Source organism: Egretta garzetta, unplaced genomic scaffold (genome assembly GCF_000687185.1).
Source record: "Egretta garzetta isolate BGI_Z169 unplaced genomic scaffold, ASM68718v1 scaffold54, whole genome shotgun sequence".
In the NCBI taxonomy this organism is placed as follows: Eukaryota; Metazoa; Chordata; class Aves; order Pelecaniformes; family Ardeidae; genus Egretta; species Egretta garzetta.
Window position 1 is genome coordinate 1,008,186 of NW_009259313.1, and position 19,844 is coordinate 1,028,029.

Here is a 19,844-nt window from a genome sequence, read left to right on the forward strand (position 1 = left end):
TCCTTTATGAATTTGGCTAAGAACCAAAGTTATAAAAGCCGATTCGCCATTTCCAGGGAGTAAACTTAGTTTGTGAATAATAGTGAGTATACTTCTGTATTTGACTATGCTTCAGGTTGTATTTCTAAATGAAGAAAATGAAGGTGGGTTAGGTTTTTTTTTTTTTTTTTAAATTTATTTTTTTAAAACATTCCACTACAGCAAATTAAAGAATGCGCATGGTCAGCTAATAGCAGCTCAGCTGACAAGGAGCTATAGTTTACCACGATGTAGGATTTTTTTTTTCATATTCATGTGCTCAAAGCAGGAATTAAGTCACTAACACAGTCCAAGCTGTGATGCTATTCAAATTGAATACATAGTGAAATACTAACATAATTTTAATTGTAGTAGAATTATTTTCCATTTTTAACCCTTTTGCATTATGAGCAAAAATTACTTCTTTCACCAGCCACATTTCAAATAATAGAGTGACCTATTAATACAACATACTTAGATGTGGCAAACTGTCTCCTATTTTTCCATATTTAACAATGCATTTCACATTCCTTCTCCAGTGGGTATGTAAATAGAGATATTGGACAAGTGAAAATACTTCAAAATAACTAACTGTTCACAAGTTTGCTTCTTGACTATATCTATATTATTTTCTCCCTTGTTCTTAGAGTTTATTAGCTATATCATCATCCAGAAGCCTAAACTGAAATACAGTACAAATAGGCCTATATTTGAATGTATATGTATTTACACTCACACACGAGTTAATCCATATCTATCTGATACTCTTTGCAAAGACAGTAACAGGAAGGAAGCAAAAAGTCCTCTGACTGGGATCTTCATAAACAAAACCAAACATTTCCAGAAAAAAGCCCATCTGATAGACTTACAGAACTGCAAGCGTAGTCAAATGACAAGAAGACAAAAATAAAATTAAACATTTGCCTCTGATTTATTTTCACAGACAACTGAATCCATGTTTAATCTATAAGCCACGGATTTGTAAGTGCAGCTCTTCACATTATTTGAGAAAATAAAGAGATTCTAGGTGTATGAAAAGATGCATTTCCAACAGAAAAGGCAAATATTAATTGAGAGAACTAATGTGGACTACTGTGGTCCATTGATGCCACATTTCATAAAGAGTTGAATTCAGACATTTGGCTTTGGGAATGGAGAAATTGACTGTTCAGACCAGCAAAAAGAAAGGCTAAGAGGGAATACAATTCACATTAACAAATGCATCGGAGAAAGAAGAGCTATTTGTGATGAGGAACAATGCTGGCACGATGACAAATGGGCACATACTGCATATGAATAAATTTAGGCTGAAAATTAAAACAGCCCCTACCTATCAGGAAAATTATGTTCTGGAACTGTATTCCAATAGCAATAGTGGATGCACACACAGAAAAAAGAAAGCAACCCAAATTTTAAGGGTTTGAGTTGGTCTATTAAAAAAAAAAAAAAAAAAAAAAGAAAAAAAAAGAAAAAAGGATATAAAACTGTTTGCAATAGCAAGGGACTGGAACCACTCGAGGACATAAAAATCTAAGGGACCACATATAGTCCTTCAGTTAATTACTATTTAAATCAGGAGGGAGTAAGCAGCCAGACTGAATTTTTGTTATCCAGTTCATTCTTGTTTACTGTCCCATACTTAAACACAAAAGAAATAAAAACATAAGCACAAGGGAGTGTAAAAAAGACTCTTTAGTTTCTCAGTTGGTCTTATGAGCTACATTTTCTCCACCACTCTATAAGCTGCTGAATAGAGGCTAACTTCAGCTGATTGCTGCATAGAAAAACCAGCATTCCTTTCAAAGTCATAATGAAATGTCTTAAAAGTATTAAAACATCTTTCACATACACTCTTCCAGTTTTTCAAAACACTAAAAAATACAAATATTAGACCTATATGCAGAATTTCAGGCTTGGTTGCAAAGAGACTGACTACAAATTCTATCTCAGCTCATCTGTTAATTCATCGAAGAATATCCCGTTTCTCTCTCCAAACTCACACCATAACAATAAAGCTCCCGCTCAGCTAATTTGATCACTACGATCTTGAGATCTTTCTCTCCTTTTCTAAAACAGTATTATTCAACAGTTTATTCTGCATTTGCTTGAAGAACTATACACGGTTTGCTCAATTAGTTGAGCATAGCCAGCTACTTGGATCGTTCTGTCTGAGCGTACTGTCATCTTGGCAGTGTCATTGTATGTTTTATCAGCAGTTATTTTACAATTACTCTGACATCTACATGAGAACACTTGAATACTGATGATTGTGACAAAACTTTGCCAGACAGAATTTAGTATTTAAAGACAACAGACTATCAAAGATGCTAGCAACACAGTTCTGCACAAATAAATTCTAACTTCCTGCTAAAAGCATTACAGCGTAAATAAATTTAAGTAAAGTGATCTAGCCGTGGTCTACAAAGAAACATAATAATTGCAGCACATACTTCCTTCACCATCATCTGTAACTCCCAACACCAATCTCAACAGACACTGAGCATGTTTCCGTTCTTTTAGCAGCACCTCAGCATAGCCCGGGAGACGAAGAAATAAACCAAAGGCAGCCAAAGAATGCGCGGGTATGGGAGACATAGTCTGAACTGTTGACTTGATCGGTGGAGGTTCTGCAGCAATTGTTTCTGGTGCTTCATACACCAATTCCCCTGATTGTTCAATGGTAACCCATTCAAACTGATCACTGTCCTTCTGCTTTTCCTGCGTGGTCGATGTAACCACTGGAGAGTGCTCACCTTAACCAAAAAAAAAAAAAAACCAACAAAAAAATTTGGTAGTCAGTTAATCACCTAGGCAAAATTTTTATTAAATATAGGATCTAAAGGACATAAATCGTAATACAGTTAAAATCTTAATATAATTAAAAAATGACATGAAATGAACTATCATTTACAGATACAGGGACCAGGCTAAATAGCTAAAAAGGAAATACTTATTGTATTTTCAATACAGTTCTAGGAAGTCCCACCTACACAAGCAAGCAACTGGATTTTGCCTACCTAAAATCCTCAGTTAAAAACGTGTTACTTTAAATCTAGAGGCACGGAGACATAAATTGCCCAGAAATAAACCATATAAAGATTAGTGTACAGATCAGACTGTTACATAAGAAATGGCCCTTTAATTTTTAACATTTAATAGCGTGAATTCAAGTGGTTAATTTTTAATCGCGTATTGCAAAAAGGGGAACAATTAATCATAATACCTTTAAAAACTAAAAAGAAATTTGGGTATCTTAGTGGTCTCGTAGCAACTCCTGTGCTCCTTTTGGGCTTCTGATTGATTTGGCAGACTTTATTACTATTATGCTCTAACACAACAGTCCGTAGTTCTCTTTTATGAACAGAGGACTATGCAGCCAGGCATTATGATGGGAATCAGGGTTTAAGGGGGTAACAGTTGTACAATTCCCCAGGAAACAGTCATATACTCAGTTAAAATGAAGGTATGACACCCAGATCCCTCTCATAATTAAACATCACAGAAGTTTCAGGCTTTTATGCTATTCAGATGAACTGATGCAATCATATTTAAAATTTTAGTATTTATCACCAGACTGATCTAAACTGGAAAAGATTAATCTGAAAAGTCCCTGCAGAATCTATTCAGAATACCAAATTCCTAATTAAAAGTCAAAGCCATGCTTAGCTGCATTTATTCCAATCGTCTACACATTAAGAGAATCAGAAGTATCAGTGACTTAGGGAAATATAAAAGTAAAATTAAGGAATGAAGAGTCTGGAGAATTCATCGGTCTTCACTCTGAATCTTCTATTTGTTATTATTCTACTTAATTTGTTTTTATGGTTCACAGAATTCTTATTCAGTATTTGAATCCAAACTTGTATCTCAAGTTGAAAAATTATGAAAAAAAAATAACTCCCTAGGACTACAGAAAAAGAAGGAAAAAAAAGGACACAGTTTCTCATGGTCATGGTTGCCTTTCATCTGTTGCAGAACTCCATGAATCAGTCTTCTTCAACATAGAGTACACGTTATCTCTCTTGGATTTCAAAATACAGTAACTGCTTATGTGAACACATTTCCTTAACTTTCAATTTTTGAACAGGCTTGATACTAGACGTCTAAAACATCTTCACAGAACTATTTACAAAGGATTCCTACTAATTATCCAGTCTCAACAGAGAGTTACTATTGTTGCCATAGTTTTGCAGTCAGGGTACAGAACAGCACCTGTAATTCATGATTAACTTGACTTCAAAGGGAATAAATATTCACAATCTTCCCTATTAGGAGTATTCAGCCAAAAATTTAAAAAATATAGCCAAATGGAACTTGAATAATTCACGGGTTATTTTTTCCCTTTTTCATAAAGATTGTGTACCTAGAACAGCAGCCAAAGGAGTAACTGCACTCATGCCGCTACTGAAACTTTCAAAAAGCCTATCAGCGCCTCCAGAGAAATTCTGTACCTAATTATAAGTATACAAGTGAACAACATCTGTATTATTTATTACATAATTTTACTTTTAGATATTTATGATCACAAAGATAATTAAGATTACGCCTTTATGGTTTATAATCATAAATCTAAAATAAAATTGTATAATCTGCTTCAAGAACTGAATTTCACTTAACCATAAAAAAACCTCTGAGGGTACATTTACATGAGCAATTAAATGATAAGCAACTATTGCTTTATAGTTCATCAGCAACCTCATGTCACTGCACCCTCCAAGATATTTTATGAATTAACGAAGCGAGGCAAGCAGTAACTCTGAATTCGTGTGTTTATTCCACAAGGACATGTCTACTCAAGCAGCCTATAACATGTATAGGGAAGCAGCACGTATAGCTGGACTGGGCTGTGGAGTTATGCGCTTGCCTATTTTAAAGCGGCTTCTCCACATAACTGAGATGTCAAACTGAACCACAGAGAAATATGAGGAAAATACTGTCCTTAAACAACAAACACAACACTCTTAGCATGTTTTTTTACACTGACTTTTTCACTCACTTGCTGAATTACGTCAGGATAAAGCATAGGGAGTCTCTCTGCAATAAGGGCCAATCCACCCATTCCCGCAAAAACTTGCAGCGGAGACTGAATGGGACAGGTTTCCAGAAGTGATTCGTCTAGAACTGCATCCATACACTCGTCCCCAGGACTGATTGCTTCATCTTCAGGGCAAGGTCCTAGTAAATCTGTATGTTCTACAAAAACACAAGAGTAAAAAGAAATTAATACATCATCATCAATATTGTGTTTATTTCTTCGTCCTCACTTAAAAGTGTACTTCAAAAGTAGCAGTTCCTTCTTAAGCAAAACCTGAGTCAAGAACCTGAAATGGATGAGTACAAGAGTATCGAAAGAAAATGTGTTTGTGGTACTTTTTGCCAATGATGGCAGATCCGTGTCATAATTTGGGATTATTATAGAGAGTTACATGTTAATTATTAGAATTTTATGTTTTATTAGAATTTGATCTATGCCTTCAAAAGTTTAACTCTGGAAGGACCACATTTTTTAACAGTCTTTCACCTAGGAGGTAAAGGTAAGTTTGTCACTCTCCAATAAAGAGTATACAGCTGAAGAAAGGAAACATAACCTTACTTAAGTTAGTCTTGCTTTTTCCTCAAAAATGCTGAACAATAATTTGGTTGTTTTTTTTTTTACGTTTCCCTTTCCCATCATTTAACTCACCACCCATCAAGTCCTATCACCTGTCACTCACCCCACCTATCATTCTCACATCTCCTCTCTGTGAGGTATCAAAATGCCCCTCTGCCAAAGCTATGAAATTTAATTCTATTCTTCCCCATAAAAAAGATCAAGATATCTATTTCAAACTTCCTACTAGCCTCCATCCTCCCAGTTTATGACTAAGCACCATAATATCTTGTACAATGGACCAAAAAAAATCATTTTATACAATGATGCACACGAGTTCTATATATAGAACCCTACCACTATTCATTTTGCCAAAAATTAACCCTCTGCTCATTACACCAGGGGCAAACTTCACAGTGAATATTCATTTCATCTAAAGAATCTGTATTGCAGATTATGTTGTTAAATACTATAATGCAATGGTCCTTTACAGTATACCCACATGAAAAGGCAGCACAGATCAAGTGGTCTCAGTGTCTCTTCGCTGTGAGCAGTCTGACACCCAGCTGAAAATCCATGATTATACTTAAAATGCTTGTATGCACACATGCTATCATTTATTATATACTTGTAAAAACAGAGAAGCACATTAGAGTATAATTCATGCAGCTACCAAAAGCAACTTTTTTAAAAAAAAGTTTTAGCCACAGATACTTTATCTTTTAAAACCTTTTCTTCCCTAATTTGAAAAAGAATAGGGAACAGTGGGTCTTTCCCCATCCTAATTCTCAACTTCTAAATGTGCAAGCAGCGCCAGGATACAAGGACATCATGGATATGCTGTGGGAGGAGCACACTGCTGTGGAGCAATGTGATCCAAGTATCAGATTTAATAAGTTCAAATCAGGGCTATATAGGAGTATGTGCATTAGTTCTCCTTAATTCAACCTGACGGACCATGAGAAATAGAAAAGGTCGCATACACTTCCAAAGCAGGATAATCCTTGTAGGAAAGAGTCCAAACATAACATTTTCAGTGCATACAGCTTTGGTGTCTACTGTTTGTAAGGATACAGACAGAAACTACCTCTGTGGAAGTTTTTCCTATCACCACAGATAGTGGGTGAGGATGCCTGGAAACATGCTAGTCTCAACAAGGGACCACCTTCCGTCAGACACATGGAGGATTCCACCACGCTAGGCTGAACGTGATTTACAGTTCAATTGCTGGTGATACAAAGAATTGATCAGACCATAAGAAAGGCTAAATTTCCTTGATAAGGAAAATTTTAAAATAAAGATTTTGAAGGAAGACTTGCCCCTCTGTTTTACAGCGTACAAAAAGCTGCAAGCCTTCCCAAGGAAGGAAAACAAGACAACAAACACACAGAGATATTCAGAATGCACAGAATGATCACTAAGGCCAAATGCTGCTCTGCAAAAGACCCTGGAAAAATGCATTACCAGTGAGTAAGCGTATAGGCAGATCTTTTATTATGAGTACAAATATAATGCTACTCCTTTCACATCTTAAATACTGTTGTAAGGAGTTACACTTGAGTATGCTTCTCCGGTACTTGCTTTACTTAATCTTCTTATAACCCGATTTAAGCCATTTCACCTCCATGAATGTTCTGCAAGTTTTCAGTGAAGTCATGCACTTCAGCTATGGAAAACTGCTCATCTCAAACAAAAGCATTGAAGCACACAATAAAAAAATATACATAAAAGACACTTTTCCTTAAGTATAGTAGTAGCAAATGCAGCTCTGGAGACAGCATGTGAAGCTATAAAATCATCCACCATCTACCACAGATGAAAAAAAAAAAAAATAAAAGACACTTTTCCTTAAGTATGGTAGTAGTCAATGCAGCTCTGGAGACAGCATGCAAAGCTATAAAATCATCCACCATCCACCACAGATGAAAAAAAAAAGTCTACTTTAAGTAGCAATTAAGGAAATACTGACATGTAAGAATGATTTCTATATAGATCAGAAACTAGTAATGTAAAAGCAGTAGCACTAACCTTTGTAACGGATGAGTGGTGACTGTGAGACATCTGAATGTAACTAATATTGTGCTGTATAGCACCACAGATCAATGGATTTGTAATGACAAAGTCAAATTTTCAGAAGTATTAGTCTCAAGTTAAAAAAAAAAAAAAAGCCTAGTAACTTAATCCAAGTTCAAAGAGGACCTTTGTGTTTTCACATGCCACTCTGCTACTCAACTAAACCTCCTCTAATGATTTTTGAGTTTCCTTCAAAGAGAAAAATATTTATTATAGGTTCAGAATTTAAGTAAGTGACAAAACAAAAAAAGTATTTGAAAGAGAAAGTAATCTCAATAGTGTGAGAGATCTGTATATCCAGCCATTACTTGGAGTCATGAAATACTTAGCTCAGACCAGACAGCAAGCGAATACTTTTTTTTTTCCCAAATCTTCTTTCTGTTTCTTATCTTTTCCAGAAGGAGACTGATCTATGAAGTGAACAGTTTTTACACGAAGCCCCAGTCTTAAAATAGCCAAATGATTAAGTTTGTAATTCCATGCTGTGTCAGCACACTGGTGATCCGCAGATCACCTTAGCTTAATTTCAAGGTCTCCTTCCTCTAAGGAATGATATAAAAATATTTCAAAACAGATTCCTGGGATCCAGCTCCTCCCACTCCTTTCCCCAGCACTGTGAGTAAGTAGATAGCAAACAATTTGAATAAACCTTAGCAAGAAACAGACCATATCAGAAAATTTTAAAAATAATGTTTTTAAAAGCCAGAGTTACAAGACCTGCTTAGATGGGGTTGAGAATAATTCCTATTTTCAAAAAAGCATTTAAGCACCCAAGGTGCCACAACAAAAAATTTCACAGGCTTCCACAAGTCATATGGTTTCAAACAGCTCCTGCATTACTTAATCTGCCCTGGTTATCAGCACAAACACTTACTACGGAGAACGGGTATACATGTCAAGTAATAAAATCCACGATATCTATATAATCATGTGATAATACCATATACAACACTACAGTGAAGAAAGAAAAGTGAAACCAGAACAACCATATTGGTGCATCTTATAGATACAATCTAAGACAGGCAGTGAATGTGTTCTTTATCACAAAATTTAGCACTTGTCCTGTAGAGAACAGCTCAGGAACATCATCCAAGAAAATATAGAAAACTCCTGTTTCTTACCAAGAAAATCAAAAACATTTTTGTCCAAAATAAAAGCATTTTAAAAGGAAGATACCAAAAAAGTAAGAACACTCACCTTTTTCTGTGTGAAGACGTTTAAATGAGTCTGTTTTTGATAAGCTTGGATCTGAGATGACTTTGGAACCAAGCTTAACTGTCAAATCTATTGATCGGTATCCTTGAGGGAGTTTACGGTCATAGAGCAGAGTCAAAAGCTGGGCAAGTGTCATTTCAGCTGGTAACGGTTGGCCTAAACAACAATGGCATTGAGTCAGAGAGGAAAATTATGATTGGGTTATTTTAACATACATGCCCAGGTGCTGTTCATTACTTGCACCACAGATGCCAAGTAGACTAAATATTATCTGGCTCCAAACCAAGGCCTTAATTTTACCATTTGTTCTCTTGGGAAAAGGGGCCCCATCAGTTTGGAACCAACTATCAAAGAACTATGCCAACATTCCCTAAGGCAGCTCTGTGCTGAGAGCCCAAGCACTTGGCATACTTAACAAATGGCTAAAGCTGTAATTTGATGTGCATTTTAAGCAGGTACTGCCTGTCCCCTACTATTAAATCCCACCCCTGCACCACCCTTGAATTGTGGTGACATAGAAGTACGTGACCATAAGGTAAAATGACTGAAGTGGAAAAAAGTGGAAAATAAAGAAACCTGAAATTCTTTTTCAGTCCTATTAGTCCCAAGCATAGCTCACTACTCTTGTGTTGGGACACAACTCAGTGAGAAAAAATGAACGGCTCTGCCAGGACTACTTTTCTCAGCAGCAGCAGAGACTTGTGATGCACATACAATACAGCCCAAACTGATTACTCAAATCAAGATTTTGGCCACTCTGTTGTTTACGAAGAATATGTTCCTCCCTGAAATTACAAGTTACTCTCAAGGCAGAACAATTTTTCCCTGATAACAAGCAGACTTACATCTTAAGTGAAATGTTTTAGAACTGGATCATATAATACACTTAGCATGCCCATTTCATCTTGACTTTACTTAATCAAGTAACACAAGTTCCAGGAAGGTCTTTAGTAGCAACCTGTCGCTTCCATGGAAGATGGTGTCTTAAGAAAGGAAAAATAAAAATGTCTTGCCATTGTGCAAGTGAATTAGTTTTCTGTCCTTTTTTTCCATCACTGATTCTGCTTTCCATGGCTTCTTTTTTGTAACAACTAGCTGTTGCAGAAGACCTACGATCGACCAGACCACAAATACAGAACTGTCTACACTACTATTAGTACACAGTCAACCTTTACCAGCTGGATACTAAAATAGGCACTGAGTTTTGATCCTCTTTCCAAAATAGTAGCATTAACTGTATCGATTTTAGATATTTTAATCCAGGTATATGATCCCTCTAATAATTGCCAGAGGATAGCCTCAAAGCCACTAATTATTATTTTGATCGGAAGTTCACCACTTAATTCCATTAGCTGATTCCTTGTTTTTATACTATAAAACAGGTAAGAAGCTCTTCTGCATAATATTGAAGTGTTTCACCCATGTTCCTGTCTTTAACCCTGACCTAAGGTTAGGAATTCCAGTCACACCAGTCTTTATAGGAAAGAGATCTCCCTCTACGCCCCATCTACAATACTGCCACCAGCTTTGTCCAGATAGCTGATATAATGTGAGTATGTATCTGCTATATGTAAAACATGACTAACTGCTTAAGACACGCTGCTTTTGAAACCACAAGTATTATGGAATTCAAGAATATACCTGAACTGGCAAGTAAATCTTCCAGAGAGTGATGTGAGTTGGCTGCCCACGCAAATCATGAAATAACAGGGCACAAATACCAGTTTAGTTCTGCCTTGCAGTTCAAAGAAAATGTGAGCCACCTTACAAACCCACGTCCCTTTTATTTCTGAGTAAAGTGGAAATGTTTTGAGATTTTCTTTAGGAACAAGGAACTAAACTTCAAGGAAGATCAATTGTTATTTTTGTCAAGACACTACGATGTTATAATGCTCCACTTCCAGTTGAAAGCTGTTATGAACCCAGAAGGGCTCTACACTTCCAAGATGCTCAACAGAAAGATAAAGATGTCCGTTAGCATTACATCTACTTTCTGATGACATCAGCCACTGAAAAAAACATAATTTTGAAGTTTAAAATCAGTTATTAAAGTTACCTGGTAGAAGTTTATGGTATAGATGAAAGACTGGAACACTAATGGTCTTGCTGGAAGATTCTCCTCCCGAGGAAGAGGTACCTACTTTATCTGCCATCACTCTTCCTCGCCTTGATGGTGGACGTGGAGGGGTGGATGAAACAGCTCTTTTTGACTGAGATTTCAAACCTAGTATAGAAGTAAAAAATTTAAAGTCATTCCGGTATTTAGTAACTTCAACTAGCCAAGATGCAATGTACTCAATTCCTTCAATGACAGAAAAAAAAAGTCAAGCTTTTCAGCACTGGCAAATTAAATATCAGAATAGCATTCAAGTATAAAATATACTTGTATGTAATACTGGTATTTTTACAGTTACAAGGCTCCACATACATAAACCAAATTGTAACTGTACTAGATCATATATTCCATTAAAAAAAGGAAAAAAAAAAAATCAAAACCTGATTCTGCTCTTAAACTTAGGTAAAGAGCCTATCTAGCAATGGGCTGTATGGTAAAACATTTTTTAGGTTGCTTTTTCAATTGACAGCAAGAAAGGCAAAAATGTCTAAGATGACAGATATTTCAGCAAGCAAACAATAGGTAACAACCACTTGTCTGGCCTACAAAGGTGACTTCAGCTGCAGTACTGAAATAGCACATGTGATGAAAGGTGTCTTTAAACATACTTTTAAAGTCGCCTAGGTCAAAACCTTTAGAGTAAACACTACATGAAAATTAAAAGGCAGATTAGGTACATAAAAGCTTACTGAGCTTACGTAGCAAGACCATGTATTTTGGGACAGCTAAAGTTGACTTAAGGTACAATGAAATTATACTGCTATCAGGTACCCTTCTACGCAGGTCAGACAAGTCAAGTCAAAAAGTCAACAGGTCCATATGCAAAGACTCATACAACTACTGCCTTGTAATCAGGCAAGAGCAGCTGGAAAACTAACAACATCCACACCTGAAATGCTAGAATACACTTGTTTCAGCTGACCAGTAGGAGCAGCTATAATACACAACACATTCCCCAATAATCTCAGTATACTAAACTAGTTTGTCTCAGGAAGACCAGGCTCCAAATACCACCTCTACTCTCTATTAACTTTACCAATAGGGAACATGTTAAACACTGGCTGCATGAACCTCTGAGAACACTAAAACCCCCCCCAGAATATATAAAAAGAAAAAAGAAGAGAAGATTTCACAAATGGGTAATAAAAACAAATGCAAATTAACATGATCAGAGATGCAACTGGGATGAGATATGGCTGACTATACTATGCCCTACCTTCAAGCTTAGTGTATTTTTTTTTCCTTCCCAGACTCTTTATTCATGTTTTAATCCTTCACTTGGGCCTATTAATATTTTAGATCTTACCAAAACATGTTTATGCTGTTGAAGTGGCACCTACTGCAAATATCTTTCCAAAGATGCCGTCATGAACAATCAGCTGTGTTGCTTTAAATATAAGATCCATGAAACTGCTGCCCTATTCAGCACTTGAGTTTAGAGTTATATCTACATCTAAAAACCTGAAATAAAAAGCTTAAGAAATATTGGCGCCAGAAGTCAAAGGAAATCAGCATGTCTTCTTCACGCTTCATGAAGTGTAAATAAAATTGAGGTAGCTCAATGAAGGCAGAAAGCTAGATAGGAAAAGGGTAGTTTGAAATTCATTAATCTCTCACACACACCCCAAAACTTCAAACAGAAAGACTAATGATCTCTACAGCCATCATGTGAACTGTAATCTTCCTGTACCACTGCAAAATTACTATGTTCAATCTATAACCTCCATAGCAGTTTTGGAGGAGAAGGGTTTACATGAATGATTTCGGAAGGATCACCACATTAGTTTTTAGAAGGTTTGAAGAAAATCCTGTATGTGTAGCTTCCAAATAGAAAAACATGGCCTTATGCTTACATCTCCATCTGACAGTATTTAGCAGAGTACCACCAGTTGTTATGCAAAGTACATGGATTCTTTTATTTCCAAAGCATATTGTGGGAGTAGGTGATCAAACTCTGATGCACCAGCCACTATAAAAAGGTAGAGGGAGTAATACCCGTATCACAGTAATAGTACAGAAATACTAATATATTGCCATATAAACCAAGCTCCAGGTATGTCTGTAATCCTGTAAAATGCACTAGCAACAACATCCACAACACATCACTGACACACACATTTAGGTGCAAATTTGTCAAAGTATATAATCTGCCAGAGGCAGCAGTTCCACCAGGAACCAATCTTTGCTGCCGAACAGCCAGTTAGATTACCTGGTCACTACTATTTTTCTAACCATCATTAGTAACAGAGAAAATTTAGATACGATTGCCCCCCCCTTTAATGTCAGAAAGATCAATTTTTCAGAAGGTGGAAGAAAAAACCCATACCAGAAGCAACAACAACGCTGTAATTGTCCTGAAATCCATTTTCTGCTTTAACTTTTTCTTTCTCTTCATAGTTCTTTTTTTCTTTATCTTCCTTCTGTTCATTAATTAGCTTAGCTGTGATACTGGGTGTATCTGTACAGGGCAAAAAAAAAAAGAAAGAAAGGCATTTCAAGATATCAAGTTGATTTTGTTACAGTTTCTAGGCTGTTAACAAGGCTATTCTCAACTATTTTAGTGGCTTGGAGTTCCATCCCAGGCAGTAATAGTCTTGTAAATATCTATGAATTAAGGTATTATGATAATTCTTGTCCCCTCTTCCCCCAAAAATCTGTCCTCTGATGATTTAAAGCTGTAACAACTTAAAACCATTACCTGATCAGTCAAGTGTATTCACATTAAAACACCGCTGCAACCAACCAAAAATGAGAGTAAGCCAAAAAAAACCACCCCACAAACAAAAAAACACCAATCAAAACAAAACACCAGAAACCCCCCAAAACCAACAAAAGTCTAAAAAATGTGCAAAACTTTTTTAAGGACACCTGCAGACTTATTTAAATAAACTGTTGTATTTAGGTCTGAGTATCTAGTATTACATACTGACTCGGTTTCAGAACTGGCAAGTATGATTGTTCCTTCGAAACTGGAAGACGTCTGAAGTACATTATACATCCAAAACTTGTGCTGTTTTCTTAAGTGAACGTTAAGATTACTGCAGTTCAACTGTTTTGGTTCAATCATTAGCGTCAATTACAAATATCAGCAAGCAACTATTAAATTATTGAGTACCGGTGACAATGGATCATTTCACACCTTGTAAGGTACAAGACTGGCACCAAAATGGCCAAATAATTCTCTAATGGCTTCTGAGTAGTAACTTGTTTCCACAGAGCCGCAGCAGCCCTAAAGCTATAACCACAGACTCAAGACCATCCAGCTCCCTTTAACTGTGTATCACCAGTGGGTGAGATGCTCAAAGAGACATGGTTTGACCTGCTTGGAAATATATTATGATTTGTGGCTGAAGACATTGGTTACGTCTGTGTTAAGACAGTACTGCAGACCAAAAGCAGACAAGAGAGCGTGAAACTGCTGGTACTCAGTACCCAATACACACACACACAATATATATACAGATATAGATGTGTACTTTTTTTTTGTAGACTGGGTGTTGGGTTTTTTTAAGAATTCTCATTATTATTATTATTATTATTATTAAACTTCAGAGTTGCTCTAGTTGGTCCCATGGACTGAACGCCCATTTATTGCTGAAGAATTTAAAGGTCATTAATAAAATTATTAGGGAAGCTTAAGCAATGGTATTTTTAGTGCTCATGTAATACCCAGATTTGTTGTTCCATTTTCCTGACCAGCCAAGACCAGTAACTTAAGACTAAGGCGAATGAAATACAAACAACTGATACTCATCCTAGACAATCCTATCTGCAGTCATACAACACATTTTCTTGCTATGGTAATAGGATAAGAGTAGCAAATTTATGGTAATAGGATAAGAGTAGCAAATCTAGCAATGATTTTAAACACGCCCTTTTCTTTTTTTAAAGGGCTGAGAGAAAAAGTATTAAATGAACACGCTTATTGTGATTTATTTTTGCAGAAAGTATGACACAATCAATTTGAGACATTAACAGCGTAGTTAAGAAAAAAGCAGTTAAGCCAAGGGACAGCCTCTGACACAGGGTCTTCATGACTTCCTATGGGTACTGTGGTGGCAGTCTTGTCTTCCTTTCCACGCCCAGTCCATGCCTTCCCTCCCTCTGTTACCCAAAACACACAGTTTACCCCTTACACATTCAAGTCGTCTTTACTACGTTCTAACCACGGACTTTATGGAATGATATACAAGTATCAGAAAGCTTTTAATACAATCAGAGAAATCACATCAGATGAGGGAGGGAAACATCAAAGAACCTGAACTTTTCCAGAATTAATTCTTCGAATTTACAGTGAGAGTTAAGCTGAGGAATAATATTTCCATAGGAAAACCCCAAAGTTATGATGCCCTACAAAGTCAGCATTTATCAGTTTCAATTATAGGCTTTACAGTATGTCGCATCATCACCTTCCCCTCCCCAGTCCCTGTTAGCACTGGCTATCAAGCTGACCACACTACACCACTACGGCAGCTCTTTGGTACAGTGTAGGTCACTGCTCAACAACTGACCCCTATCTCATTTGCAGTGACTGTCCCACCCATTACAGTAATTCTGACCATAAACTGCGCAAGGATCTGAAGACCTTAGTCACATTCCACAAATGACCGTGGGCTGAACAGTAAGTGAATATAGAACTCTATCAGAAACAGTAAACTATTCCCTGGTAAATAAGCTTCAAGCATTTTTCTAAGCTTCACTACTTTTTAATTAAAATCCCCAAACACGTCTTGTTCTGTCTTGTATTCTGCCAAATACCATTATAGTACTTCTATCACCTTGTTAGGTAACATGTTTATTGCCCTAATGAATTTGATAATAATTTCAATGTAAAAATTTTCAGTAGATATAAAAAAGCAATAGTTCTCTGAACTCCACAAAGATCTGCTTCAGAAATTAAAGCTGATCTACACCAAGTTCCAAAAAATTACACATACAAATATATCTACATGTAAAAACATACAGACCTAGTCAGGTATGTGTGAAGCTAAGTGCACACACTTCAGTGCACATCTGAAAAATCATCATTGCTGTGATGATCTTGTGATCTTTGATTTTTCTTTGCTATTACTGAGAACCACATCTTAAGAGTAAAGAGGAATTGCTGGGGTCGTCCATCCCCCCCCCTTTTTTTTTTTAATTAGACATGCTTTAAACTGAATTCTGATGTAACATGACTTAAACAATTCTGTTCTGTTTCTTACTTGAGGAGAATCAACTCGCATCTTGCCTTGTTTTACCTAGAGAACTCTGTCATGGACACGACACCTTTAGTATGAATTCTACTCTTTAACTACATTTAAAAAAAGATCACTAACTGATCTTTAACATATAGTTCTATTTTCTAAAGTTTAATACTTTAAAACATTAAAGTTCAAGGTGGGATTAACTTTAAGATTAAGACATCTACTATTCAGGTGTCAAAATTCGTATTATGATCTGTGGAGGCCTGGTCAGCACAGTCCCCTACAGAGGGGTTAATCTCCCCATGTGTATTCAAGTAGTATAATTGGGAATACTGAACTTTAAAAAAAAAACCAAATAAATTCATGCCTTAACATTATCCTCTCATTGTATATAATTTTAAAATTAAATCTCTAAAAGTAAGTTATGGTTTTCAATCTCCATTTAGTAAGCAAACTCAAATGTTTATGTAATAGGCAAATACATAACCACAGAAATTAAATTAAGCCTTCATTAATGCCCTTTTCATGGCAACACAATTTCATCTTCACCTTGAGATAAATTTTTAAAGTTCCAGGATATTTAACTGACACAATTTGGGAATATTTAAGTGACTGGATGAAAGACAGGGTGTTTTAAAGACTGATATTTGCAGCATCATTTGTGTCGTCTTGCAGATGTCCCATGAGAGATTTGAAAACACTTTAATACTAAAAAGCAAGCAAGAAACCCCAAACCAACCAACCAAAAAATCCCCAAACAAACAAAACAAGAACAAAGCAAAAACCTCACCTTCCCCACCTGAGTTTTATAGATGGAAAAAAAGTATTTGACCAGTAAAAGTGCAGTTTACATGGAACTTGTAAGGCATATGCAAAAGCTTAGAACTTAAAGCACTGCTTAATATTCTGCAATTACTGATGAACACTGCAAATATGCATATTAGACATACTTGGTTTACATTGGTTTTTTGGTTTTGTTTTGGGTTTTTTTCCTGAAACTGTATCTTAAAAAAATAAAACATGAACTATTGCAAACTTGCCTGACACACGATCAAGAACCTCTGCTAGAGTTGTTGAGACAGGCAAGTGAAGAGTACGGAATTTGTGTCCAGCTCCATACATTGGATGTTGAATTACATGACTAGTAGCATTAATTCTACCTTTGTACAGCTGAAAGAAAATAAAGATCAACATTTAACATGACTCTAACATTCAGAAATAAGGTGAAAAACTAAGTTCTTATAAAATTATCTCAGCAAAATAAAGCAGTACCTTTTGTGTGCTAAAAAAGAAAACTGATATATCCTTCAACTTTGGAGGTATACAGTAAAAATGCATCAAATTAGGACAAGTATAATTTTTTTAACTCAAAAGAACTAGCTTCAAAAGCCTAGAAGATTTTATGATATCATATTGTTTCTCATCCTATTTGTTTAAAAAAACCCAATCATTTTATATAGCTGTATGTAAGAGAAAAATTGAGTACCTGAGATTTGCAATTATCTCTGAAATTAAAACTTAGTTCAGAAATTAAACTAGGAAAATCACAATACACTTCAAGTAGAGAAAGATGTAATAACTCTATTGCTCTGATTTGAGGATGAAGTTCATTCTAGATTTAATATCTACTTTTTGCTATTATAATGCATAACTAAGTCACTACTAGTTAAAATATTTCAAATATTCTAACATATTTTAGCCTGAGCCGTGTTCACATGCTGTACCACTCTTTGCTTGCAGTAACATTTTATAGATTTTTCTGCAATGAGAGTGCCACTGGTCCCCTTCCTCCTATCATCAGAGGAACTGCTTACTAATATTCACATACAGAATCAATTTACTGTTGTGCAATATTATAAAAAAAAAATATAATATGTGATGACAATCACAATTTAGCTTATAAAACACAGCTTGGTTATGAATTTAAGAGATAAAAATGAGGATCCAACCTGTGATTGGTTATGTTGTTGGATATTCTAGAGGTGTTACTTTCACATTACCAATGGCCATGCTAACAATTCATCACAGCCAGGTTAAAACAAAACATTTAAATGTTTGTGCTAAAACTGTATTTGTTCCTCCTTTTCCTTTTTATACTGTCTGATCCAATTTCCCTGTCATATATCTCATGTAGCACTTTACTTCTGAGATGTAGCAAGAACAGCAGAAACCAAAGCAGAAAATAATTTTTCCTCATATGGGAGTATCAAATCTTTTTAGTAACTTCTGTTTTTCCTACATTTCTTTATTCACAGCCTTCAATCGAGCGCATAGCACTTCAGTTATGAATTACAAATCTGTGTTCTGGTGAAGTATCCAAGCATACATCTGCTTTATAAATTAATTCAAGTATTTGTCACTCAAGAATTTATTCATGGTGTTTTGACTAATGCTGAAGGATCTCTGCCAATTACGAAGCATCAAAACTACAACTGTTCCTCAATGAAACTGATAATGAAGAACTGCTGGAAGGACAAAGTATCTATATTGTATCTGCATTTGAATCTATACTTGTACCTATATTTGCTACTGATGCATACAGATACTATTAAGAAATCTGCCGTAAGATAAATTTCATTTGTCAATTCTTTCAGAAGCAGTATATTTTCAACAAGATGGCTTTGTTGTACAACAGTGCCTTAAATTTTCTTTTCAAATGCTGAGTTACAATTCACCATCACATTCCTTTCCAAAATTCTGTAGAGTGTACAGTAGGAAAAGCTGCCGTCTGACATTTCAAAGTTGAATATACCCCGATTACTTTACAATTTTTTAAGGCTAAATTTATTCCATGTTCACCGTATGAATACAAAAAATTCTTACTGGACATGGGGATTGAAGAAACAAAGTCACTTTCTCGTCCTCTAGCATCAGCTGCAAAAAAAGCCTCCTAATAAATCCTGAAATATTTCCAGAGGTTGGGAGGTTCCCACGCTGAGGAGAGGACTGGAACAATTCACAGAGAACCTGGGAATGCAAGATGACATCAGATTTAAAATATTTCTCTATTTAGGTCTCTAAAATATATAGCTCTACAGAGCCATAACAAGCAGCGCCTAAGATCCACCTTCCAGTTATCATTTAAACCAGACCAGAAATGAGCACCGCTGAAGAAAATACCAGCAGCTAATAAGGTTTTTCTATAAAAAAGTTCAAAACATTGACTACAGCATCAAAGTAATTGTAAACACACAAACTACTCAAAAAGATACAAAAACTGAAGGTAAAGTATTTAGAAAAATAGCTTTCAAATTCCTAAAGCAAAAATTTCCCACTGCATAATGCAGTATTAACAGGTAACTGTACTGATTTTTTCCCCGAAGTCTACCTGTTCCCAGGTCATTGCCATTCCTAATGTTGAAAAATCTTTCTGTATTTATACTTTTATTCAACTAAGCCTGCAAGGTTAACAAAGGTAAGGAAAATAGCTGAATTTACACTAGAATCCACAATGCAGAGCCATATTCTGCAATAGCTTGTATTTCCCTGCTCACCGATTGCACAGGGTATACAGTTGCACAAGCAAATTTACCAGGAGATCTCCTTAATTTACTTATATTAAAGATATGTATGAAGCTTGATTTCCAAATTCCATTTCAAGAGAGTTTAGACCTATCCAATTGAATACAGTATTTTGGATTTTGGT

General features: G+C 35.8%; 1 protein-coding gene across 1 annotated transcript in view; it reads right to left on the minus strand.

The window, feature by feature from the left end:
* BIRC6 (baculoviral IAP repeat containing 6) overlaps nucleotides 1-19,844 on the minus strand; it is a 171,505-nt gene that overhangs the window by 59,296 nt on the left and 92,365 nt on the right. Inside the window, exons 56-62 of the mRNA XM_035892009.1 lie at nucleotides 19,022-19,165; nucleotides 17,239-17,368; nucleotides 13,339-13,470; nucleotides 10,953-11,120; nucleotides 8,879-9,052; nucleotides 5,011-5,211; nucleotides 2,469-2,771 (exon numbers count right to left, since the gene is read on the minus strand). Of these exons, the coding sequence (XP_035747902.1) occupies nucleotides 2,469-2,771; nucleotides 5,011-5,211; nucleotides 8,879-9,052; nucleotides 10,953-11,120; nucleotides 13,339-13,470; nucleotides 17,239-17,368; nucleotides 19,022-19,165 (1,252 nt within the window). The remainder of the gene's footprint in view (nucleotides 1-2,468; nucleotides 2,772-5,010; nucleotides 5,212-8,878; nucleotides 9,053-10,952; nucleotides 11,121-13,338; nucleotides 13,471-17,238; nucleotides 17,369-19,021; nucleotides 19,166-19,844) is intronic.